At 38.3% G+C, this 26,715-nt stretch overlaps 1 protein-coding gene across 1 annotated transcript in view; it reads right to left on the minus strand.

Moving 5' to 3' along the window:
• PLCE1 (phospholipase C, epsilon 1) overlaps positions 1-23,760 on the minus strand; it is a 209,878-nt gene extending 186,118 nt beyond the window's left edge. The window contains exon 1 of the mRNA XM_004680608.2: positions 22,573-23,760. Coding sequence (XP_004680665.1) covers positions 22,573-23,760 — 1,188 coding nt within the window. The remainder of the gene's footprint in view (positions 1-22,572) is intronic.
• Between the last annotated feature and the right edge of the window lie 2,955 nt (positions 23,761-26,715).

Consider the following 26,715-nt stretch of genomic DNA (forward strand, 5'->3'; position numbering starts at 1 on the left):
ATAGAACTGTACCTTGTCTCCTTGTGAAAGCCCTCACTGACTCCATCTATTCTCCATAGAACACTGAATCTTTTCTTTAAACATCACGACTCTAATGGACTCACTTAAACAATATATCCCTCTCACTAAATGGCAAGTCTCAAGAGAGAGCCACATCTCTGAATATCTACCACTATATTCCCAGTGATGAATCACTCCTAGCATCTCTATTATAACTTTCTGAATGAAAGAGTAAATAATGATAAGCATGTGGGCCAGTGTAGTCCAAAATCCTGCCAGTTAGTAAGCTCCTTAGCAAGAATCATTCATTCAGTTCACTCAATACACAGTAGAATGCCTACCACGTCCTGTTCTAGATGTTCAGGATGGGATTATGGAAATGAAATATGGAAATATTACAGCATGACCACTAACAGATGACATGCACATCACATGAGAGTCAGAGAGAGTTGGCAAGTCAATGTTCTACTCCCAGCACAGGGCAATAAGAAAGCCAAATCCTCTCTTTCCCATTAATAAAGTGAGGCTTCCATGAATGAAGGCAAGAAAGGAAGTAATGCATTCAATTAAGAATGCAACTGCTTCAAAAGACAGAACAGAATGGAAAGTTATGAGTAAGGCAGAGATACAACAGAACTGCTCTGAAGAGCACAGGAAGGAAATGGGTGGGAAAAGTGTCCAGGTGAGACAGAGCTGGATCTGTTTCAGGAGTTGGGCCAAAGGCAGCAGGAGGGCAGGGAGTAAGAATGGCCAGTGAGAAGCCAGAGACAAGCGAACAGTGGAAGGTGCTGCTGGGTGACAAGAGTGGATCAAAGTTAGGGAGGCCATCATAGAAGAAGGATATTCAGGAGATCTGCTAAAATAATCACATTTTTTATGAAGTACACACGTAGAGAGTTGAGAGTTCTGTGATGATTCATGTACTTTCCAGGAACCTAAAGTGTTGCCAAGATCAGCTATGGAATACCGTGTCTGGAGAGTAAATTCAGACAGACAACAATTGACTATATTATTTGGAGGACAACATAAAATCTGGGAAGGATCTTCCAGCAATGGGAGGTGGAGATGAGCCCCCATTTCCAATTTTCTGCTTGAGGACTGAAAATATTTTTGAAAACTGAAGACAGGAAAAAAAAATCAAGAAGCCAGTAGCTGACCCTGAGGTTTTGCTATCTACCAGGTACTGTATGAATCATTAAGTGTTTTGTAAATGTTACTGTTGTATCAGCCCAATAAAGTAGGTAGATAAAAGAGGCCTATAAAGTAGGTATATATTTAACAAATATATAAGACTATGAGAATCTGAGTAACCTAAGGTCAACTTGCTAGGAGAACTGTGACACAAATTCAGGTCATCTGTATCCAGAGCTCATACTCTTAACCACCAAATTATCAAGATAGTTAACCCATACCTAGGATTTAATTTTTATGTTAGGGGCTGTTCTTAACATTATACATTTATGAGTGGTTTCCATGTTTACAACTCTGAGAGAGATACTGCTGTGCTGCCATTATAAAGATGAGGGATTTGAGCATAAGGACATGTGTTCAAAGGGGGCTGGACATGGCTAAAGGTGGGCACTCTGGCTTGAGAGTCTGCTCTCGTCACTGCACTGGCTCGTCACGTGAGCTGCCCCACCAGGAGGCATGAAAACTTCTGAATTTGAGCTTTCATTGTTTGGCAATTTAGATGCCACTGGGTAAACTTTTACTTCCTTACTTGCTTGAATAAAAATGTAAAGAAAATCCTGGAGGTTACCTTCTTGATCACATAAGTATAAAAAGCAATCTCTCCTTGGCTAATGTCATGCAGTCCAAGAGAAATTCAGTTACTGTTTTGTGTGCTATTAATCACTGCCTTTTGTTTGTCCAGGCAACTCACTCAAGGCCTGATCCTTAGCACACTGCAAGCCCCACTTACAGGTTTCCTAGGGCCTTTCCCTGTCTGTGGACTCCCAGGGGACTACCACCCAGAGATCACCTACGTAAGCCCACCTGGAAGTTCTATCAGCAATCTGTTAAACTGGTTTCTCTAGCTCCTCTCAGCAAAAAACACATTTTGTGAGACATTTTCTCAGACCAGTAGAAAACAAAATGGGCTTTGCTTGAAACTTGCCTTGCTGAACATCCAGTGCCTCAGTCCATGGTTTCTTCCTTGCTGAATGAACCCTCAGAGGCATGCTCTCTGTCACTTACTCTCACAACAGAGGAAACAGAAAGGTTTCATAAAAGTTGAAAAGGGCAGGAGAAAAAAAAAACCAGTAATTGTGCCTGGGTTCATACTAACATTAATGCATCACAGCTGCAAAAAATATTTCCTACTTTGCAATCAGAGTCCAGGAGTTCAGAATGAATATACTAATCCTTGTAATTTTCTTGTAAGGCAAGCCACAATAGTCATTTCTTCAAGGCACAGGGAAGTAAAGTCTTGCCAAGTTCACAAAACTAAGAAACAGACACTTAAAGAAAACTAATCTCATGTCCCATATTTTCCTTTATTTTTAGATCTCCATTCTTTTCTAATCATTACAATTTACAACCAGCTCTTTGGCTATAGACCTCACATGATTCCATTGTTGATAATAATGATGATGATGATAACAGCCCAATTTATGGAGCATTTACTAGGTGCCAGCCATCATGCTAAGCTTTTATGTATCAACTCACTCAAACTTTACAACCAACCATATTAGGAGTAAGTAGCATAATTACCTCCACTTGACAGACGAGAAAGTAGTTTACAGAGGAGAAAGTAACTTGACCAAAACCAGACCTGTGGTAAACGTTCATTTCAAAGCTATCTAACTAACCTACATATCTCATGCCATTAAGATCAAGAAAATTAAAGAAATGCCTATGTGGGCATTGTGTTTAGCTGCCTTTTAATTTTAAGTAAGCAAACAAAAAATACAAATATCACTTTCACTATTTTTTCATACAATTTAACAGCATGCCAAGTTTAATCAAACCCTTTCTTCAAAGTCATGGTTAAAAAGAAAAAAAAGACATTAGGCACAGTAAGAGAACACTGAGTGCTTGAGTTGAAACAGGGACCACTCAATACATTACGAAAACATAAAGAAGTAAATGGAGCTTGAGAGCAGTACAAATGTCAACTGTTTTTGAGGCACTGTAATAAATTAACCCTCAAACAAGGTAGATATGTTAAATGGAGTACAAAGACACCTTCTTAGTGCAGCAGGACATAAGTAAATAAGTATATAACACAAATATTTCTTCTAAGTGAAGTGAGTTATTCTTATTCCCTGTTCCACTTCCCAGCATGCTTGCCTGTCCTGCTTACCAGCTGGGAAGCCATCTAGAATCCTCCCCACTCTTCCAGATCTCAACATACCAGTGAAAAGTACTTCACCTTTAAATTACTTTCTGCTTTCCTTCCCCATCGCCATGAATGGCACCACTTCCTCTCTGAGAGTTCCATCCTGGAGTTACCACTAGTTACTCCTTCTCCCCCAATAATCAAGGTCTCATGACCCTTCCTCTATATGACTCTGGCTGTGGCACAGCCCACCTCTGTCCAACACAGCCTCCTGGGTTTTGCAGCAGTGATTCAAATCTGTACAGATATAGCAAACAGCAATGCAGCACAGCTCAACAGTCTATGAACTCTGCACAGGAACTACTGGGATCTGCCAATTAACTACATGTCATTCAAGGTTTTCAATGCATTTCTTTATATTCATCTAATTTTCTGCAATCCACATGGCTGTGTTTCTTCAGATAAATTTATTTTCTTCTTTTCCATTCATATTTCACCAGACTGTGGGCTTGATATACGTGAACCTGTTATTTAGGCAGATCAATGCAAGCTATATGCCGATATACACACATATTCATGCTAGGGGACTATTCAAATTCATGAGGAAAGATTCCTACGAGCCAACTGCTTCTCAGAATTCCAGCAATGATTTTGACTTTTGTTTTGGTGTAGCTTTTGTTATTATTCTAGTTTGGCAAGGTTGTGTGTTAATGAGACATTTTTCTTTTATATTTAATAGTAAAATAAACGACAGAATCCTATAATGCTAGAACTAAGACTTGACGGTATAATTAACTCCCCATTTTTGTTTTAGTAAGGCCTAAGTATCATCCTAGATGAGTTTGGTGATTTATGTAGATTCTCAAGATTTATGCCTTCAGGCTTGTGGTTTAGATGACTCAGGCAATCCTGTTTAATCTGCTCAATGTAGATGCAGACATCAGCAGTGCCCACAGCATGCTCATTCCGAAGCCAAGGATAATTTGTCTAATCCCAACCCCGTTTTTCTCTTGCCAATCTTCTCTTTTTTATGTTGATAGAACCCAAGACTAATTAGTACAAATATAAGCATATGGTGCTATGTTTTAAAATGAAACCAAAATAATGAATGTTAGCTTTCTGAAAATTCATACTTACTGAGGTAAGGAAGAGTGCTCAAAAAATAACCTTGCTCTACAAATACACATAGACTAGCCAACCACAGAAATCCATTGCATGTAGACTAATCAGTAGGAGGGGGAGCAGGTCTCTGAATAGATGCAAAGGTTCTTTGATAATTCAGCCCACTTATGGCCACAACAGTGATAAAACTACTCAGATCCCCATGAAATTACATATCGCCTTGAATGGTTATCTAATTCTTATGTGTCATACCTCCTGGCCTCCAGGAACAGGGATCATAGAGCCATCTCCACGGAGCCTAACACAATTGTAGTCCAAGGTAAAAGACGCCCTAAAATAACTTGAAGGGAAGGTCACAAATTGGTTATGCTCTGCATGAGGCCCTGGGGAGAAATCCACAAATGCCCTCATTACTCCTACAGTAATTCTTAGGTATGTAGTCCTAGCGTCTCTACAGTGAAGAAACTGAGGCTCAGAGAGCTTAGGTAATCTGTCCAGGTTACATGAAGAAAGAGGTAGAGCTGGGATCTGATCTCAGAAAGTATTACTGAAAAGTAAGACAACCAAACAATAAATAATTTATTACAATTTAGGCAATGTTCTTACAGTTTATTAATTTATGCATGCAATTACTAGCTTATTTACAATATTAACTTACTTAATCCTCAGAATATCTCTATTATAAAGCACTGATTATTATCATATTATATTTCATCTCATAGTAAAATGATTCATATTTCTCTTTCAGATCACAGCTCTCAAATTTCACCCCTTCAAAAGTGACTAATCTAGTTAAGGTAATCTATTTGGGATGGCCTTTGCATTCTCTAATTGAGGGGGTATTTTTCTTTTACCTGAATAATTTGTGTGGTCATTTAATTGTTGTCTGTTCATCTGCACTATAAGGCATGTTGTTAATGGCTAAGGAAATTCCCATGACTGTGAGGGAAACACCCTGCACTCTCAGAGGGTAAAGGGACAATTGTGGAATTAGACTTAAGTTTGACCTTTCTTGCCAAATCTTCTTCTGGGTCTTAAGGGCTTAGCAGGAAAAATCTGTCACCTTTTCACTAACAAGCCTTTTCAAGAAAATCTACATTTTTTAAAGTTGGTGTAGGTTTGATTTGGCAGTTGGAAAGATCAGCAAGTTGACTTCATCGACAGTTGATGCTTTTGGAGCTGACAATGCTTACCTCTCAAGTTGTAAAATCATTTATTTATATTTTTAAAATATGCCCTGGGCTCTCAGATGTGCATTTTATTTATACTAATGTTCTTATTGCCTATGTCCTCCATCTGGATTCTGGCAATTTACTAATCTGAATTTCACTTTTTATAATTTAAAATATTTACTAGAAAAATAAATAAACTAATCTGTCCCCTGTAAAATGGACTAACTTCTGTTTTTCAAATCTGTTCTCTTTTCAATTTCATTCAGAGACTGGAAGGCTGCCTCTTACTCTGGTGACAAGGTTCTTGGCAGCTCCAGTTCCTGGATGTCATGAGAAATCCCAAATTCCTATTCCTACCCTTCATTCAATAACTGTGAGGATATTTATTTCTAAGACAGATCCTTCACATTAGAGCAGACTGGAACCCAGCCTTCCACCTATACCTTTCCAGTGCAATTCAGAAAACCTATCTTGAGGAATGTAAATCACCCCAGAGAATTGACTGGCAAATGCAGAGGTTAATACTGATATATCTTCGAGGTAACCTCTGCATATATATATATATATATATGTATATATGTATATATGTATATATGTATATATATGTATATATGTATATATGTATATATATGTATATATGTATATATGTATATATATATATATATGAGGTTACCTGCATATATATATATATGACCAGAAGACATTCAGTTGAGGAGGGCAAAGGGCTACAAACAACTACCGGTTCAGCAGAGTAAAAAAGTACAGGTGTGCTAAACTGATAATGTGTACAATACTTGCTACTTGCTCAAACAGATGATACATTCTTTCATTATGGAACGTTACAATTCATTATTAATAAGTAACAATCATAAAGATCATAATCATAAAATAGCAGCAGTTAAGATTTGTTGGAATAAGTTTTATACCCAATGTACAGCACACTATCATACAGCTAATCCTCACAATTAGGTGTTACTTTCATTATTCTCATTTTACAGGTTAGGTAAACTGAAGACTAGGGAGTTGATTTTCTGAAGGCTCTGTTGCAAGTTAACAGTGGAGCCGGGACTCCGTCCAAGGTCCAGCTCTTAACAACTCACTAGGCTGCCTGTATAACACATTCCACACTTATGAAAACTCAAAGAAATGGGGTCCTTCCAGAAGTTTTCCCTTCAAAAAACACTCCTCCGGACAGTATATGCTTCAGATTCATGGGGCGGATTTTAAAGCATGCCCATGCAATTAATCAGGAATGGCTTGTTGCAGTCCAGATTTTTTCAATTTGCAGGCACCAAATAAATGTTTAGTCATGGAGTTGGAGAATAATAAAATAAAAATGAAACCTTGGGGGAATAATATGAATCATACTTTAAGACTATATATTTTTTAGTCTTCCAAAGACATTGTTCTTTATATGCAAAGACAAGTACTTGGTAACTAGGAAGGAGACATGATGCTCACTACCTTTAGTCCCAAAGCAGTAATTACTTTTCAATCCAAGTGGGAAATGACACTTTGGATTTTAATTAAGAAATAAAAAAATTTCTTTTTATTTCTTAATTAAACAAAAAGGGGGAAAATGATCTCAGCCTTTGTGCTTAAAGAAATAAAATATAATGTGTTTAAATTGCTATGTGGATCCTTGATATATTTTTACCAGCATAACTTCAAGTTTTTCCAAAACACATCTGTAAAAGAAATTACCAATAAAAATACTCCATGGCAAATTTTAGTCACGTGATGCAAAGTAACAGATTTATCTACTGCTAGTTCCCTCTCCTGTCCTACCCAGTCTTCCCTTTTCACCAACTTTTGGGGTGTAAGAAGGAGGAGGTGGAAGAGGGAATCACACATATCCTTTCTCCAGGTTTTATTATTTCCTCAGAATTTGGTATTAAGGAGGAAGGAGGATATAGAAAAATAACTATCACAGGGCTTCTTCGAAGGCTATTAGTGATACTTCTTTCCAAATGCAACTGAATTGAACTTTGAAAACACTGCTTTTCGCTATTTACAAGCCCCTAAATTTTCCATTTGGGCATTCTTCTTCCCAATTTTATCAATCGTGAGGCAAATACACATGGTCTAAGAAGGTTTACCAAAAGTACTATGCTGAGGAGGAAGAGTTACAATATTAAATAAGAAAATCATGTCTTCAAGAAGCTTAAAACTTACAGAGAGTTCACAGCAAAGAAGCTAGAACCAGAATCTATACTGGATCCAACCGTAGATTTAGGGGTAGAATAAGGATGGAGAGAGAACAGAGAAGGAAGAATCAATTCCTTAATATTTTTGTGCACCAAACTTTCTTTACAAGGAACATGTATTACTTGTATATTTTTAAAAATTAAAGTCTAGTTACAGAGATAATATACAAAAATACAAACTATGACATCTGAGAAATGGGTCTAGTGACCATTAGTCCACCTGTGGGTCTGTAGGTGGCTTACTGGCCACCGTTCACTTTGGACCATATTGCTATTCAGCATGTTTAAGTACCTCAAACACCAGGGACAGACCATATTCAACCCCAGCCTATCTCAATTCTAAGTCCAGTTTCTTATGCTAGAGATGAATTTTATTTTAATTTCAAGACTTTCATGATAAAGAATTTACTTTCATAATGTCACAGTCTCCAACATTTCACGTTTGACCAGGTTAATCAAAAAGCTCTGGCTAGCTCTAGTACATATGTGCTTATCTTCAGAATTTATGGAGTGGTGTATCCTTGTGATACATATGTTTTATGTGATAACCATAATTTCTTTTCAAATGAATCAATTTCTCTTAAATGAGGTACAAGGATAAAACAGATTCTTGATCACCTAGATATACCACAGCAGCTGGCAAAATGTTAAAACAATATTCTCATTTATGAAAAACAGTGAATTTCTTTTGTAATCACAGTTTCAATTCCTTCTAAGTAACTTTGCAAGTCCATGAGCTTTGGGATGTTAGAAATAGGAGAACGATACATTTTCCACATACTTCTTGATAAAGTATCATCTCAGCACAAAAGTACTCTCCTACTTTATTCTGTATATCTGCTTTATTTACCATAAATCAACATGTGCCTATCTATCTATTAATTTGTGTTTTCCCCCTCTACTAGGATGTAGCCTGGTCTACCAGTAGTCCTCCAGTATCTATTCTCCAATGGACAGGGCCCTTAACTATATCAATGCATATGATCTTTCAGAATCAAGACTACTTCTCAATTTCCCTTGGAGATTAGCAGTGACCATGTAATAAAATTCTGGCCAGCATACTATTTTGAAAATAAAGCAGAGAACCTCTGGGTTGTGTCGTTTAAAAGCACTAGCATGCTGTCCCCTCCCTTTGCCTTTTTCCTGCCATTTAGAACATGGAAGCAACATTGTGCCATCTTGGACCATCTGTCTAGGAAAACATAGATAGAGCCTGGGCCCCTGTGCATTGACATGTGGCAGAATTTTTAAATAATAATGGACCAGTTCTGAGTAACAAGGAAATGTACCTCTAACTTATTTAAGTCACTTTTATTTGTGGTCACTGGTAAAGAGAACAGAACCTATATACCAGCTAACACGTCTGAAAAGGGAAGGGATGTTTCTGCTTTGTTTAGTATTGTTTCTCTAGTTCATTAAAAGCACCTGGCACATAACTATAGCTATCATGTCATAGTCACAGATGCTTGAAAATATTACATGAATGAACACTCAATGCCACATCCAATTTAAGTCCAAGTATCTTTAGTTCTTTGAACCAGTCAGCATCATGCTTATTTTTATGTTTCGAATTTGCTTTTACTCTAGCATCTTCTAGTTCAGTGTGTTCAGATGTCTTGTCCCCATTTACAAAAAAAAAAAAAAAAAAAGGTGTATCTTGAACCACTATTAAATCACACAGCCTTTTGGTCCCCAAAAGTTCTTAATCTAAAAAAGGTACTTGGAGATGCTTTCAACATGTTTTCACTGCCCAGCCATGTGATGGCATTAAAATAAACTAAACAATAGTTTAGCTTCAGCTCCTTCCAAGTATCCCATCCCATAAACGGGCAGTAGACAAGGGCAGAAACCTTCTACTTAAATCTAAACCTTTTACTTAAACGTAACATGATGGATAAATCATTTTATTCATCACATCATGCATTGAACCTGGTCTTAACTTTCTCCTTGAAGAGGATGAAATGAAAGTTACTTTTCCTAATCATCTCTTATACTTACTGAGCTCAGTTTTTACATGTTTCGGATAAACTTTCAAAATTTCTTCTAGGCAACTAGTATCTGGATAACAATGACTTTATAAAACTTTTTTTTTTTTTAGAGAAAACTTGCCAATATTACATTGAGGGTTCAACTCATGGGCAACAAGCTAAAATGTCCTGACAGAGAATAACTTGGTATATTGGGTAGCCTTAGAAATGTTCACAGAAAGGATAGGATATACTTACTAAGCCTTTATAAAATGACCAGAATCATACATAATGAAATGAATGGGGGTGTGACAGGAAAAGAAAGGTAGTTTGGACAAAGGCTTACAGGCTGGCAGGGAACAGAACAGCAGGACTCAACAGTTTCAAACTGAAAACAACTTAAATGGACTATTCACAGTGGAATAGATAAAGAGCAGCATATTCGTAAATCGAATGAATAGTAAATATTAATGAGAATGCACTGATTACAACTACAAGCAATAATATAGGGTGAATTTCACAGGTAAAATTTGGGTAACAGAAGACAGACAAAACAGAAACTACTGAATTCATTTATGTAAAGTTCAAAAGTAGGCCAAACCAAATCTATAGTGTTAGCAGACAAATTGGTTATTTGGGACGAGGGGAGGGAGGTAGAGAGAGCAAGAGACTGGAAGAGGATACAAGGAAGGTTTCGGGGGTTCAACTTTCATTTTTAATTTGGTGCTGATTATATCACTGTTCACTTTGTGAAAAATATTGAGTTGTTTGCTTTGTGTGGTTTCTACGTTCCTCTGTGGGAATGTTATACTTCAACAACAACAAAAACAATAGTAAAAGAGTGAAGAGCCAATAATAAGAATACTTTTGAAAACAAGGTGCTGGGACTTCCTAATATTTTTATAATATTATGATAATTACGTTTACTATAACATAACATCATTGCTATTATTCCCAATATTATTATAATAAATTAACCAATGAACTAGATTAAAGGGCTCAGAGAAGACCTATGCACATATGGAATTCTGGTTCCTTACAAGGTTAGAGCTGGAAAATGGACATCAATATAGAAATAAATCAAAATGGGATCCAGACTCACACCATATACAATATCAAGGCTTAAGTGGATTAGGGACCTAATTGTTCAAAATAAAACTTTAAAATAGAACTAAAATTTTATTTCTCAAAATAAATTCTACAAAAAAGGAATAACAGGTTAAAACTAGAAATATTTCCAATGTCACAGGCAAGAGGATACTATGAGAAATAGATAAAGGAATCAATTAGAATAAATAAAATCTCAATAAAAGATGAGCCAAATGGCTGAGGTTTTTCACCTAACAGGAAAAATACAGTCAATGATTAACATCATTAGGATCAAGCAGATGCAAAATTCCACAGAGAAATATTTTTTATATGTTTTATTGGCAAATATCAAGGATATAGATCCAAATAATATTTTATACATAATTCCTTGGGGGTTTCGGGGGAGAGTCCAAACTGGTGCAGCCACTTTTAGGAAAACTGTTTATCACTACTTTCCCCACTGAGCACACCTAATATCCAGAAATTCCACTTTCTTTTCTTTTTTTCTTTAGAAATTCCACTTTCAAGGATAAAATTTCGGACATGTATGTGTAAGAAACAACACTTATAAATATGTTAGTGGAAGTACTGTTTAAAACAGTAAAGACATGGAAACAATCTAAAAATCACTTGACTCGAGAATGTGAATAAACTGATAAAATATACAGCAATGAAAACAAAAACTAACAGCATATAAATCTTTCAAATTTAGGTGTAGTGTACCTTTATGCAAAGTTCAAAACAATCAAAACCTTAAAGATATAGATATTTTTTAATTAAGGTAAAATTTACCTAAGATTTTACCTAACCATTTTAAAGCATGTAACTCAGTGGCACTTTGTAAACATATCTAGCTCTTAAGAATACACGTAGATAGAATGACAAGTAAAGAAAGGAGAGTTAAGGGAATAATTAGGGGATGATAGAAACAGCATTGTGTGGCAGGATGAAGTTTGGGGTAGCATAAGGACTTTAAAAACCTTATGAGCTTATAAGTGTTTATTTCATGATGAGCTTATAAGTGTTTATTTCATTACTGAAAAATGAAAAATCCAATTTTCTCTGTCGCTCACCAACAAATGTTACTGATAACCTTCTGCAAGGTATGAAGACAATTTCACATTTGAAAACAAAACAGAAAAATTCATATTCTATTGAGAAAAGTTATATTACTTAAACTTTTAAAAATTGTATTGCTTTTTTATTGAGATAACACTGGTTTAGAGCACTGTATGTGACTTAGGGGTATGATGTATGTTACCATGCTGCACCTACCACCTGAGCACCTGTAGTCCTCACTGCAGTCCACTGGACCCCTCCGCCCTTTGCTCTTCATCTCCCCTTCCCCTCTCACCTCCACCAGCAGGAGACTCAATTCATGTGAAGTAATTTCTTTGGGGAAAAATGACTAAAGTGAAGGCAAAAGGCTGCGGAAATCAACATTATATTTGGAATAAGTCACAAAAACTCCAACAAAGGAGGAAGATGGTCAGTTTTCTGATAATGGAACATTCTGCTTTTTTATTGCTGGAAGATGAGCAACCTTAGCTCCTGAGAGGATTCAGTTGAGATCACACCTCTTCCAGGAAGCCCTTTCAGACTATACAAGTCCTCTTACCACTCTTACAGCACTTCAAGACCACTAAGAGTTACTCTCTTAAAGTCCTCAGAGAGAAAAATCTGTATTTATAGGGAGATACGAAGGAACTTTGGCTAAAAATTAAGACTTGGGAATCAAAGAGAAATAACAATGACAAGAGTAGTGCCATGTTAATATTGACATCTAACAATCTATTAATCTTTACAATCTAAAGAAGTAGATTAGATTATTTCCACTTTAAAGAAGAAGAAATAGAGGCACAGAGAAGTCAAGTAACTTTCTTTAGGTCACAGAGCTAATAAGTACAGTATTAGAAGATGAACTTAATGTAGCCTCGCTCCTGAACTCATAAGTTAACCACTTTGAGCATGAAGTCCTCAATAACTATCACAATATACTCATTTCTGCTCCAAACCTACGGGCTGGAAATAGTGTGTGGCAGCTGGCAGAGGGCAGGAGAGCTGGTGTGAGAACAACCTAGATTCTAGGCCTGGTTCTCAAACTGCTGCCTGAGCAGACCTGGGCCAAGCCATTGCCTCTCTTTGAGCCTCAGTTTCCTCCTCTGTAAAATGAAGTGTTGGACCTGATGATCTTCAAGGCCTTTTTAGAGCTGATATTTTATGAGCCTGGGATTCCTGGCTCAATTCTGTTCATCCCAGGCCATACTGGCTCTTCTTGGGCCAGGTCTGGCTCCTCCTGCTGGACTCAAGACAGTGTCTTGTATTTGGCTCTGCTTCCCATAAATAGAGAAAAAGAACAAGGGAAAAATATCCTCCTGAGAGACTGGGAGGGATACCATGGCTGCTCTGTATGCTTTGAAGAACTTGCAGTCATTAACCAGAGAGTTACCTGCCAAGTGAAGGATGGAAAGAAACTAGACTAGGGGGAGAAATGAACTCACATAACTTGGCTCCATTCAAATTAAAAGGGCACCTTTGAGAACTTAAAGAACTAACAATATTATTGCAATAAGATGAGCTTCAATTCTTTCTTAAAGAATTGAAGACATGATAAGTTGTGAAAACTGGAGTAGATGGCAGAACACAGCCTGATAAATCATATATCAACCAAGTTTATTTATAAGTGGGGAACAGTGGATTACATGAAGGAGAGCTTGCCTGTCTGCCTCTCCCACCCCACCAAGAGGATGGCACTGTGTCAGGAATCTATGCATCCCAGGACCATAAAGGTAATATGGTTCAGAATTAGTTGACATGAACAAAGCACCTACTATGTGACAGGCTGTATTATATATTTTTACCCCATTTTAGAGTTGGGAAGCCAGTCTCCATAGATCCTGATTTTAGTTCTATCTTCCAACATTAGCTATGTGAGCCTGGTCAAGTAATTATCTGTCTAGTGCCTTGTTACCTTATTCATAAAATAGGATTCTGAATAAAGTTATAGGAGATGAGCTTTCCAGGGCAAGAATACTTTAGTTGATAAAATTACCAAATATTTTATGTTCACCTAGAGAAATATTCATGCTGGACTGATTTAATTTGTTTATAATTCAGACCACTGGAACTCAACAGACCACACTGAGTTAAGTGTGAAATATAGGACAAGAAGAGGCAAACAACTGTTGCTCTGGACTTCAATAGACCTTTTAATTTTCTTCTATGTGCTACTACCCAGAATGTATGGGTGGGAATGCTGTGTCCTTTACAAGGACACCTGGTCAAGAGTGGTGGGGGAGATACATGTAAATGTCAGTCTTCCCTCCTGCTTGAACTCTGAGTCCACAAGGTTGAGTCCAAACCAACCAAAGTGCATTATGTGTTGTGGGTTCCCCTAAACTAGCCACTGACATGTAAGTATTGAGCAAGACTGTGAAGCATTGGCCAAGTCTGCATTCAATTTTGTGTTGTTGCAAAATTTGTAATTTTACCTTTGCTTGACATATTTCCAGATACCCCTTCGTCCTGTAGTCAGTATATAAGACCTTCAATAAAACGAATCCTATCCTTTATAGTTACATATCGATATCTACCCAAATCATTATTAGCTGGGACACTTGAGATACTAAAATCTCACTCAACCCAAGCTCAGAGGATTAAGGTATTTGTATAATGGCTACAAAAATGGAAAATTGGACAGCTCTTCAAGGTAATTCCTCAGAATGGGATATCCCTTAATTTAGCTAGCATGTCCTGGTGTTTCACATAATCTATTTCATTAACTTCACACATCCAAAGTAAGGTAACTGCCAAATGCTTGGCAAAAATACAGAAAAACAATAACTGAGAAAAATATTTGCTGGATTCTATTCTGGGTTTTGAATGTGTTGTCTTTACTTGTGGGCAGTGGTTCTTTGCTACCTCTACCAAGTCATTTTTTAAAGGGTCGAGATTTTTCTAGCAACAAAATAGATTTATACTAGTTCACTCAGATTCTCTTTTCTTTATATTGAGATCAACAACCACCTAGACCTTTCATTCTGGATTTCCTAGATCAGTTTCAATTTCAAATATTCAGCTCCTCTCTCCATCAATAAAAAGTTCCGAACTTTTTTATGTGGAAAATATGATTACCACAATAACGGCATTACCCCCACAAAATATCAGCAATCATTACAGTGCCTGTATTTAGTTTTTGGCCATTAAAAGGAGAACTGGCTGGTCTTTCCAGGCCCTGAAACCATTTTCTTGGTCTCATTAAAGAGAAAAATAATGCATGAGCTTCTAAACAAGTTTTGGATTCGCCAATGAAGAACTCAAGTGAACTTTCCCCTTGTTCTAGAAGAGCTTTTCGAGGCTAAGAAATTGCTATTTGATGGAAGGGTGCATAATCTGGAAAAACTGAAACCATGGGCTTCCCAGTTGCTGCCAAACTCCCACATGCTGGCGCCCACAACACATCGACACTCACTATGGAAGTGTCACCATCTATAATTTGGTGCTGAATCTTTCTAAAGTGAGGCCACTCAACATGATCTACCAAAAAATTAATTCCTTATTCTGTTAAAACAGTGACATGGGTTGGTGATAAAAATTACCTAAACTCAAGTTGAAAATGAAGTTGTTAAAACTAGGCCAGCATCGCGAGGGAAAGCAGGGTTGGGTTTCAGTAAACATGCTCAACTCCAGGTTTCCAGCAATCATGAAATGAAGCAGGCGGAATCTGGTTTTATTCTGCTGTCTCTGCAATAGTTTTGAGTTCCTTTCCCCACAGGTACCCCTCTCCGAACCCTCAGAGCACAGAGCACGAGGAGAAAAGTTATCTACAAGGATGTTTGCCAAGGGCCTGAATACAAAACAACCCAGCTTTTTCCTCCAGTCTCTACCTTGTGACAAGCTAGGTGAAGCCTTTATTTTAATGGAGTGACTGTGGAAAGAAATGTTACTGAGTAATGTTTTTCATCCTCAGGTCAGCTGGTCAGAACCCTTGAAGATCTCAAAGGACATTAAATGAAAATGGAAAAACACTAAATTATGGCCCCACTAGTTTCGGTTATTTCAGCCTGATCATGAATAAGCTATAGATTCTAACTCAGATGTGTGCAGTTTGCTTTGGACTTTGTCCTTATAAAACTTTTAAAATGTACTTCTAAATTACAGCAATTCAGTAAAAAAATTCAAACCTTCAGGCTTGGTTTCTTCCCCTTAGCAGGCTGAGTCATAAAAATAAATCTTAGCCATTTCAATAGCCAACACACCCCTCACATTAAGAACTGGTATTGTTCCCCAAGTCTCTCATTTCATCCAAAGGTCACACCCAGCTCACATTTGAAGAAACAGCTCAAGGACTCATTCAGTTCAACATTTGCACATTTAATAAGAGAAAAGATTGTCTGCCAAGTTATAGGGGTAAGTTACATCAGATTCTTCAGGGCAATTTCTGCAGAGTGATAACGAGTATGGCTTTGAAGAGAGCCGATATGGGTTCAAGTTGTGCCACTGCAACCTTGATCATATTACTCTAATGATCAAAAAATGGGACTGTTCACGATGTCAGCCTTGTAGACAGTTGTAAAATTGAAAGGAGAGAAAAGAGAAAGGATGCCCTGGCAGCACAGTGCCTGGCACAGAGGTGCCCAGGGTGAGCTTGCTGACTTACATCAGCAGGCATTTCAGGGCTGAGCTGCCAGGAAGGAGTGTCTCGCCTATTACTCCAAATGCTGGAGAGAGACAAGTTTCTTTCCAAACCAAACCTCAAGGTGGCGCTGCGGGGGGGGGGAGATAGAAGATGCTCTCAACCCCACCCATGGCTATCACTGATCAATTAAGATCATTCCCTCTAGTCTGTGGTAGAAATCTGGGGGTTTTGTAGAAACCTGTAGAAACTGGGGATTTGGAGGGGCAGGGAAATGGGACCTCAAGAACTGGGAGCTCCTTTCCTGCCTGGCCTACTGCACAGCACAGCAGTCTGTTTTTCCCTTGGGTTTTTACAAACTGCTGAAATTTTCTGGAGGCCAGGATGGTAGGGGAGACACAAAGAAGACTAACTATGATCTCTCTTTGTCATTTTGGCCAAGTTTGTGGAGATGAAAGCATGGATCTCAGGGTTCACAGGAAAGAACAAGACACTTTTGAACTTCAATGGAAAATTTTGATTCTGTTCTGGATATTGCACAAAGGAATTGTTCCAAGCTTTGTGGGCCAGGGGGACAGGAGTTAACAGTCCCGCACTGAGTCTGGGGAAGGAGAGGAGACAGCAGCTGCTGGTTGAAACTGCATTTCTTCACTTTCAACTCAGGGAGCCATTCAAGAAATATATATATATTTATTGAGCACTGTCAGAGAAACTGTGGACTAGACTTCAGAGCATGGAGAGGGGCTGGCAGGGTAGCTATGTGCAATGTAAGCTCAGGATAAAATGATGGGTCAAAAGTACACAGGTTGAGGGGGGTGTCTCTGGTCAGGAATAGGCCATCTTTGGCTGTAAAGGACCAGATCATAAATAGTTTAGTCTTTTATGGTCATAATCTCCATTGCAACTACTCAACTCTGCTGTTACAGGGCCACAGCAACCACAGATTGGATATGAAGGAAGGAGGGTGTGTCTGTGTCCCAATAACTTTTACTTGGAAACAGTAAGATTTAATTTCATGTAATTTCCATATCTTTGCTTAAATGTTAATGCCTGTATTAAGGTATATGGGTATTCAGGTAAGGCTACTCCTAACCTAGGAAATTGATGCACATTTCTAAACCATTGATCCTCTTAGACCCTGGAACCTAGAACTAGGAGTAAGATGAGAGAAGTAAACTGTCTAGGGCTCAAAATATAAGAAGGCAGTCACGAATAAGTACAAGGTTAGCACTTGTGAGACACTACTTGGCTATTTTGGGGCCATTTTCTACCCTGGGATGGGGCCTTTCCAGCTGTCTATTGCCATTATGTGGGGCACTCAACAGGAAAGGTGGGGAAATCCTATTGCTGATACTGCCCCCAAAACACCATGAGAATCACAGTGACCTTTAGATAGAGGACTTTTCATTCTAATTTTTGCCAAATCTGAGCCAAAATGATGGAAGTGTATTTATCCTGAATGGCCTCACTGTAGCTGATAAGGAACACCATCCCATCATCACAGTGCTGACCTCTGATCACCTGTCACATTTTCCATTGATCCATTAGATATGACTAAATTGCATGGGGGTTGCTAAGCAAAAAGGAGCCAGCATCATTCTATGTCATGCATTTGACATAACCCTGAGTAGAAAGAGCAATCTGGCATGTCTCCAAGGCTCCTATCTCAACCTCAGCACCCTGTGAAATTTTAATTATTTCAGATCCAAACTGTACCCAAGCTGCAGGAAGACTGAATTTCAGATAAGTAAACAAGACATGATGCTATTTCAATAGTCTCTATTCCAATACCAAACAACAGGACTCAACTGATACTTGATCATCTACAAAAGTTACAACTTAGAAGATGAATATAGTGTAATAGAGACATCCTATTTCTCTTACCTTCAAATCAACTTGAAAGACAAAATAATGAGTCAAGGATGTAGATATATCCACAAAGGTTAATTCAAAAAACATTCATTGCCTCTTAAATTATTTTGTCTGCAGAAAGCAGAATAAAGTGAGAAGGAAAAAAAGACATTTGAGAAGAAGAAAGCAGAATAGGTAGCAATATAGAAGCTGATTTTGACTTTCCCTTTTAATTTACAGATTTTCTAGTCTGGTATTTTAAGAATAAAACCTTTTCTGTATCATCATATATATTTAGCTTTTAAAAATAAATTTATTAGTTCTTTTAATTGCAGTGCACTAGAATCCCCCCATCATGTCATACATATTCTTGTTTAGTAAATCCTCCTGTGGCTCAAGGTAGGAATCAATGAAGCTCCGTAGAGGGCTGATGGACATATAGCCCCACCTCCTCACTTTCTCCATCTGCAGTGCACGTGGAACTCCGTCACACCGAGGATTCCAGCAGAGGCAGGACTGCTTGTCCTTCAGTATTCAGAGTAATTCTATCTACCGAAATCCCCCCACATTCAGGCAGGAAGCAGATTTTTTAAAGGAAAACGCCCTTTACCAACCTTTAACCTGGAGACACTGGCCAGTTGCCAAAATATGTGACTTGTTGAGCTAATAAACTGAGAGCTAGAGAGGAGTGCAGCTGTAACTGGATAAGGAGTTGGTTTTAATTTTTTCATAAGCAGGGGGAGGAGGATACCAATATGGCTAGTAAGTCAACAGGCATTAATCCTTATTAATGTCTCCCATTCAAATTTATTCTTCTTCACACAGCTGTGCAAATACAAATTAATTGCAGGATTTTGATGAAGGCAGACAAGAAAAACATGTTAATGTGAGGCAAAAGAACTAACTGGATAAATAATAAATTTTTACATGTGTGGACGACTTGCTTAAGCTACCTCACCACAGATTGCAGGACATACTGTAAATGTCACATGAAAGAGAAGTAAGTGGGGACAAGTTCGCAACAAAGCGTGGAATAAATGACCAGAGTAAGCAGGAGCCTCACCTCTCACCAGAACTGAGCACAACTTTTTGGCATTATTTCATTTAACATCCTAATAAGACCACAACTCTGTGTGCACAGAAGATAATTAGGGACAAAGACATTACAGAACTTGTGCAAAGTCACATGGCGCATGAGTGGTGGAGTCAAAGGATTCCTTCCATTTCAGACCAACTAAGTCCCTGAGACTGTGCTTCAAAGGACATTATTCTGTCTTTTCGATATTTGGTATTTTGCTTGCATTATGGAGAGTAGGAAAAAGTAGGGCTGCTTCTGGTCCTTATTCAGTTTACAATCTGATCGAGAAATCTAAATCTAGATGGATACACATGAAATGTCAGAAAATAGGATCAGGAGCTCAGTCTTTCTGTTTGCATTTCTTTAAACAAAAGATGCAATTTACAGGAGTTAGGGGGAAGTGGCTATAACTCATCTTGCAACTTTTGAGAATATTCAAGAGAGGCTTTTAGACATCCACTAGACTCTACACTAAGAAATAAGGGGCAGGAAGAATAACATACTTTAGAAAATACTGATTCATTCCTGCTATGGTGTGACTGAACATTCAAAAAGAGCTCTCCCTTTCAGGAATCTTTTTTTTTTTTTTCCAGAAAGAACAGTACAGCCAGCCCACCATCCCCTGCTCTGTTTTAAGGATTAATAAAAATGCTCAGAGCACCCTGGGAGAGATATTCCTGGAGTTCATTTTGAAAGAGGTGTGGCAACCTCTCCCAGCCTTCAGAGGGAGAGGATTTGAATCATCTCTTTAGTTCTTTTCATTGGAAATTAACCTTTTTAGCCACTGACAGAAAGGGGCTGGTTTGGGCTTGGGACCCAAGAACCTTCTCAGAAGCAGCTGCAGCTGGGCTCCAGAAATTGGAGCAAATAGTATTGGCATGCCAATAATTATTCTGAAATTTATACCAGCTCCACAACACTCATGTATGTGGATGAATTTCCCTTAAGTTTGTTATATTTAAATTTTTGTTATTTCTTAATATTTAACTTCAGGAGTATGTGAATGTATAAAAATCACTGCCTTTTAGTGGGACAACGTGCTGCTCTCGGCAGCAGTTCATGGGTGGGGAAGGGATCATCACTGAGCAGGGAGAACACATGCCCAGAATGAGCTGCTCTCTCCCTGCATAAAAAAAGTCAGTCTGGAGAGCTGCAAAGAATGCAAAGCTGACACCACCACACCTGGGACTCAGCTTACATGAGGAATCTGCAGGTGAGATCTGCTGCTGTTTCTAGGGCAACAGCTGAACGTACAGAGAGAAGGGTTTGCAGACTGTCATTTTCCAGGAAGACGCCCACATCAACTCTGACACTCCTGAGTCCAAATAATGTCAAGGTCTTTAGGGCAGAACAGATATTCCTGAAATCATGTGGTAGAGAAGTAAAGAGCTCAATGAGTTTAAGTTCCTGATCAGAGGCTTTTAATTCTATAGGTGTCCAGAAGACAGAGAATCACCAATAGAATTTTGGGGGAAAAAAAAAACGCATTCAGTGCCCTACCATGGCAATTCTGAGTCAGAGGATGTGGAGTGGGGTTTGGAAGGTGTGATTCCAACACATAACCAGAGTTAGAATCACCAAATCTAACAGACAAATCTACCATAGCAGACTTGGTTAGTCAATCATTAATGAACAAAATCCTCTATTCTTTTAAAATTTTATTCCAAATGTTATTTCTTTCTGGATTTTGAGAAACTACCTATGAGTGTTAGCTGCCTGAATTATAATCTTAGTTATACTACCTACTGGCTCAGTGATCTTGGACAACATATATGACTTCCTGTGACTCCATGTTCTTAGTAATACATGAGATTAGTAGTGATAGCAATCAGAGGGTAGTTGAGATAAATGTGAGAAATCAAGTATGCAAATTGCCTGGCCTAATACCTGACACAGATAAAGTGCTCAATGCATGGTAGCTATGATGATGATGGTGAAGGTAAACATACTAGATCTTTCAATAAAAGGAATATTTTCCTAGGCTGGGCATTTATAAGGCCAGGTTTTAAGGATTGTGAAAAGCTGGAATGTGAATTTTAGAAACAGTTCCCCACGAAGGTAAATTGAAAAGCAGGGCTGATTAGCCAGGAAAAAAAAAAAAAACCGAGAAACATGTCCAAATGTAAGGAGCCAGTACAAGAGTGGGCAGCCCCATCATGTGCATTTTAAAGGCTGAATGTAGGATTCTTAACTTAAAAACAGGAAGTGGATGGAATTCAGAGTCCAGAAATTTGGATTAAAATATTTTAATAATCTCAAAGAGAAATTTAACACTTGCTTCATTTATGAATGTAGGCACCAAACCTCAATAGCACTGGCAGTAACAGTGATCATGTCACCAATAGAAGTCACAGATGGTTCCATTTATTACAGTCAGGGTGACGCCCTAAATCAGTATTTACATTAGGGGGATGAGCTATCCTAATTTGTGCAGGACCAAGTGGCTTCCAGAACTTGGATTTTCAAGCTCTAAACTGGGAAAGTTCCAGGCAAACCATTCCCTACTTGTAGTCATCACCACTTTGAAAATAAGACTGTTATCAAAGACTACTTAGTATATTAATGAACCTCAATACATCACAATTTAAAAACAGCTTGATGAACATATAGATACATAATTTGTACCTTCTGAGGCATTAACAACGTTATTTTGAGTTTATAACTTCACTACATTATCCAAGTAGTTCACAGCCCCCCCCCCACACACACACAAGTTGAGGGGAAAAAAAACAAAATAAACTGAAACTGAGAGCACTGATTGGAAGTGGAGGAAGCCAGATGTAAGGTCTTTCAGACCACACCACCTCTACACGAGCCGCACAGTAGAAGAGCTTGTATCTCCCAAAGACAGAATCAGGTCACCATCCATGAACTCGCTTTCACACTACTAGGAGTCTCTGTTCTGTAATCTCAGACAGTAACCAGGGGCTCCTCCAAACTTCTCCACTCCTGATGACACATGCATGTGTATTTTGTAACTCACTCATATCACTGCACAGTTAGCGCAATCTCAACAACTTTCAACTACAGTAGGTTGGATTTACTAGCTTCCAGAAACGACAAATGATTCCCTGAAGAATCATAATTTGACAGAACTCAAATTTTCTCGAGTTAGAACAGATTGTCAAAGAGGAAGTTTAAAGAAAGGAACAGAAGAACATTAAGCCTTACCAGATACCACTGGGCTTCTGGCCGGTACCGCCTCCCAGCCTGCCTGATCACCTCTGACAGACGTTCCATGGCTCTCCCGCGAGGCAACAAACAACCACTTCTTTTCTGATCAACGTAACTCCAAGCTCCCAGTCCAATGTGACCGGAAGGCAGAGTTCTCACAATTGCCCTCGTCCCGGTATACACAGATTTCTTGACTTCCCTGTCGTTTTTACAAAATCTCCTCACTAACAAAGTGGACCGCTCCTTTTTGCTCTTAAAAAAATCTTCTGCATCTTCACAGTTATCAGGGATGTCCTCAAAATGGCTCAGAAAGGTCTCGGGGGGCGGACGGTCAGCAAGCTCCTCTCTGCAAAAGTTATCACTTGAAAATACCTCACTGGCCTTCTGGCAAGAACCTTTAAAGCACAAGTATGTGTCATTCAAGGTGTCACAATGATCACACCGCAGCTGCCCATTCTTATTGTCACAGTTATTTGCCAGTTCCATCAGTTCACAAGTATATGCCACGTACTTTCTCTTTTGCTCCCTCCCAACATCAGGGAGTGGTACACAGTTTCCACAATCATCCAAAATCAAGTTATCTGGTAGGGCACAGAAAGCATCTGACATTCTGTCAACTTCACAATGAAAGCGAAACACTGCCATGCTGCTGTCAGGGGGTGCTGTTCCAGGCTCTTCGATCTCTGATTGATTTCCTAAAGGACTGATGTCCATGGGAGGTCCCTCTACTTCCAGTTGAATTCCAGGAAACACCTTTCTTTCCAGGGAAGAAGGGATTTCAGTTTCCAAACACAGCCTTTCTTCTGAGACAGAATCACATGTTTCATAAAACTGGCTCTTAGGAAGGCCACACTGATGGTTTTTCAGTATGGTGTTGCAGTTAATGTTAAGGTTGTGCACAGAATCTGGCATGCTTTCCTCCCAGCAGTTTTTATTACTGTTCTCATCACTCATTATTTTCTCTCTTGTTATTGAGAGAATCTCAGGCAAGTTGCTTTCAGAAGATTCATCTCTATGCTTGTTCAGTTGTGAGACGGTAAGAGAAGTCTGCCTGACTGTATGCACATTTGAAACGCTGACATCTGAGATGTTTTCACTACTTTCATCCATAGCTGTCTGGGAAGGGACCACTTTTCTCTGAGTGACAGGTATCCGAACAGAAGCTGCCATTTCTTCCGAAGTCATCTTGACTGACTATTTTAGCTATTGCTCTGCTACTCCTCTCTGGTAATCATGTCAAGATTTTCAAGCAACTGCCTTAAAATAATTCAGCTTGAGAAATAAAGTGGTGATTCCTTTCATTAAATACATTCAAAGCCAAATATATTTTCCCACTTATAACATTCTAATCTCTGCCGTGTGTTTTTCTAGATCAAAGTTTTAAGTTGCTAGATCAATTTTATCTCCTCTGACATTTGAAGCAAACACTTTTGAAGATTTTCATTGATGGCATTCAGCAACTTCTGACCCATCACCGATTTGCATTGATTACAAAATCCCATCTGGACATTTCCTGTTAAAAAAAGAAAAGAACAATGTCAAAGACTTTGGCACTGAGTAATTTTTTAAAATGAACTCATAAGTCTGAGCTCATGAAAAATACAAACAAATTTTGAAGAAGGAATTTTGCAATAAGAAGTTAATTTTAATGTTTTAGCTATTTTTCTAATTTTCTAATTGAATATTTCATAACTTGTGTTTTCAGTCAAAACTGAAATAATAGAGGCCACATTACCTCCTGCCTTAAATGACTGAAAAAAATCAGGAAAAGTGAAATAACAGTTTTCAGGCATTGAACAAAAGACAACATTGAACAGTGATTTCTGAAAGAAACAAAAGGAAAACCAAAAACAAACAAAAAAATCCAAAGGAGGTGAGTACTATAAATACCCCAATTTAAAGCTTAGAGATTTTCTAGGCTACAAGAGGGAAGGGGAGGCCAAGTAAAACTCAAAGATCTGTATAATTTACAGAGAAAAAGCTGAGAAATGAAGGAAACTAGTGGATAAAGAAGACACGTGAAGTAGAGAGGGGAACATGAGACGCAACGCAAGTGACTTAAAATCTTAAAAGTAGCAAAAGAAAAAATACTGCCAATTCTATATATAGCATGAATAGCTTTCAAAAAACAAAACAAGAATGAAATATAGAACTTTTAGACATAAAAAAGCTAACATAAATCATTATCATTAACAAACCTCTGTACAAGAAATGGTAAAGGATCATTTACCAATGAAAGAAATTGATATCAGAAATCTAGAGCTACAGAAAGCAATAAAGACTCCAGAAAATAGGATAAAAGTAAATGTCGTTTCCTTTCAAATTATTTAACAAGATAATTGCCCACCTAAAGCAAAAATATGCAGAAGTAAAATGGATGGCAGTAATAGAACACAGAAAGGGGAAAGTGGGCCTATAGTAAGATCATTTTTCCATATGGATTGGCATAATATAAATTTAAGGCAGACTGTCTTAAGTTAAAGATGCATTCCCTAAGCTTCAAAGCAACCACTTAAAGAAAAGATACAGGAAATAAGTCAAGATAATAGACTCATAAAAAATTTGAACTAATAAAAAAGAAGGCAGGAAATGTGGAAAGGGTGAACAAATAATAGCTGTGACAAATGGGAAACTAATGGGAGACTTAAATCCTTTAAAAACAGCTTTAGGGCCCGCCCTGGTGGCGCAGCGGGTTAAAGCACAGCACTAAGAAGCTAAAGCCATTTCAGCATGAGTTTGATCCCCGCCTGCCCCGGAGGTGACCACATGGCACGGCAGACCTCTCCTGACCCACCCACTGCTCCCCTCAGCAGTGTACTTCGTCAGTCTGCCTGTTCTGCTCCCCACTGTGTCTCTGGTGAATCCTCTGACTTGTACTACAGTTCTGTATACAGAAATAAATCTTAAAAAAAAAATCTTTAAACAGTGTTTTCAAATTTCCCAAATATATATATTTAAGTCCCTCTGTTTCATTTGAGTAAGAAATTATTCAGTTGAATATCAGAAGATATAATATTTCTTAATTTAAAGGCCTTATTACAAAAATAATTTAGCTTGTCTTTATTCTCCAAATTTTTGAACTGTACTCTATGTTGGGAACTGTTTTGAGCTAGATAGCAGGACCTGCTGGCATTACCTATTAAGAGAGAGGGAGAACTGAACCAAATTCCATTTTTTAGATGCAATTATAAAGGCTACATAAGATACCACAGTCCCACAGGTTACTGGTGAATCAAAACCACCATTCTTGTGTCAGTTAAAGCTATCCTCCCCAAGGCAAGTGGTGAACATTCACACTATTGTCAACTCCAGATTCTCCTGGTCTTTCCTCTTTGGCACACAGAATCACTCTTCCCCTTATTTTCTCTTTTCACCAAGAGTTATCAACCAGTCCCCCACCTTTTGTATATATGTCTCTGCAGACACAATCACAAACTCTGCTGCCAGAACATGTAAGTCTTTACAGCCCTCTAAAGGGTCAGAGGACACCCTATCAGTCAGGGACTTCACAGGGACAAGCCACTCCCCATAGAGCAGCAAATAGTCCTGGCCCAAACCCTAGAACTCTCCATATCCTTCTTTCAATTTGGTTTTCTTTTTATTTCCTTTGAAAAACGCCTCTGCTGTTTTTGTAGATATATTCTCAGTGTAAATTGAAACAATGCAGAAAAAGACAAAGGGAATTTTTTTTTATTTTTAGATAATTTTTTTTTTAAAGATTTTTTTTTTATTTTATTTGTGCATACAGAACTGGGATACAGGCCAGAGATGCGGAGGGTGAGAGAATTCACCAGAGACAGAGTGGAGTGCAGAACAGGCAGATCAACGAGGTACACTGCTGAGGGGAGCAGCGGGCGGGTCAGGAGAGGTCTGCCACGCCATGTGGTCACCTCCGGGGCAGGCGGGAATCGAACTCATGAGGAAGCGGCTTTAGATTCTCAGTGCTGTGCTTTAACCTGCTGCGCCACCAGGGAGGGCCCGGGAATTTTTTTTAACAACACAAATCCCACCACCCAGAGATAACTGTTAATATTTTGAAAAAATTACTTCCAGAATTCTCCATTTCCATCCATGTGCAGAGAGACAGACAGACAGACAGACAGGTAGATAGATAAAATTACACAAAGGCTAGAGCATATT

This window comes from Condylura cristata, unplaced genomic scaffold, assembly GCF_000260355.1.
Source record: "Condylura cristata isolate star-nosed mole 26May11 unplaced genomic scaffold, ConCri1.0 scaffold00011, whole genome shotgun sequence".
Lineage (NCBI taxonomy): Eukaryota > Metazoa > Chordata > Mammalia > Eulipotyphla > Talpidae > Condylura > Condylura cristata.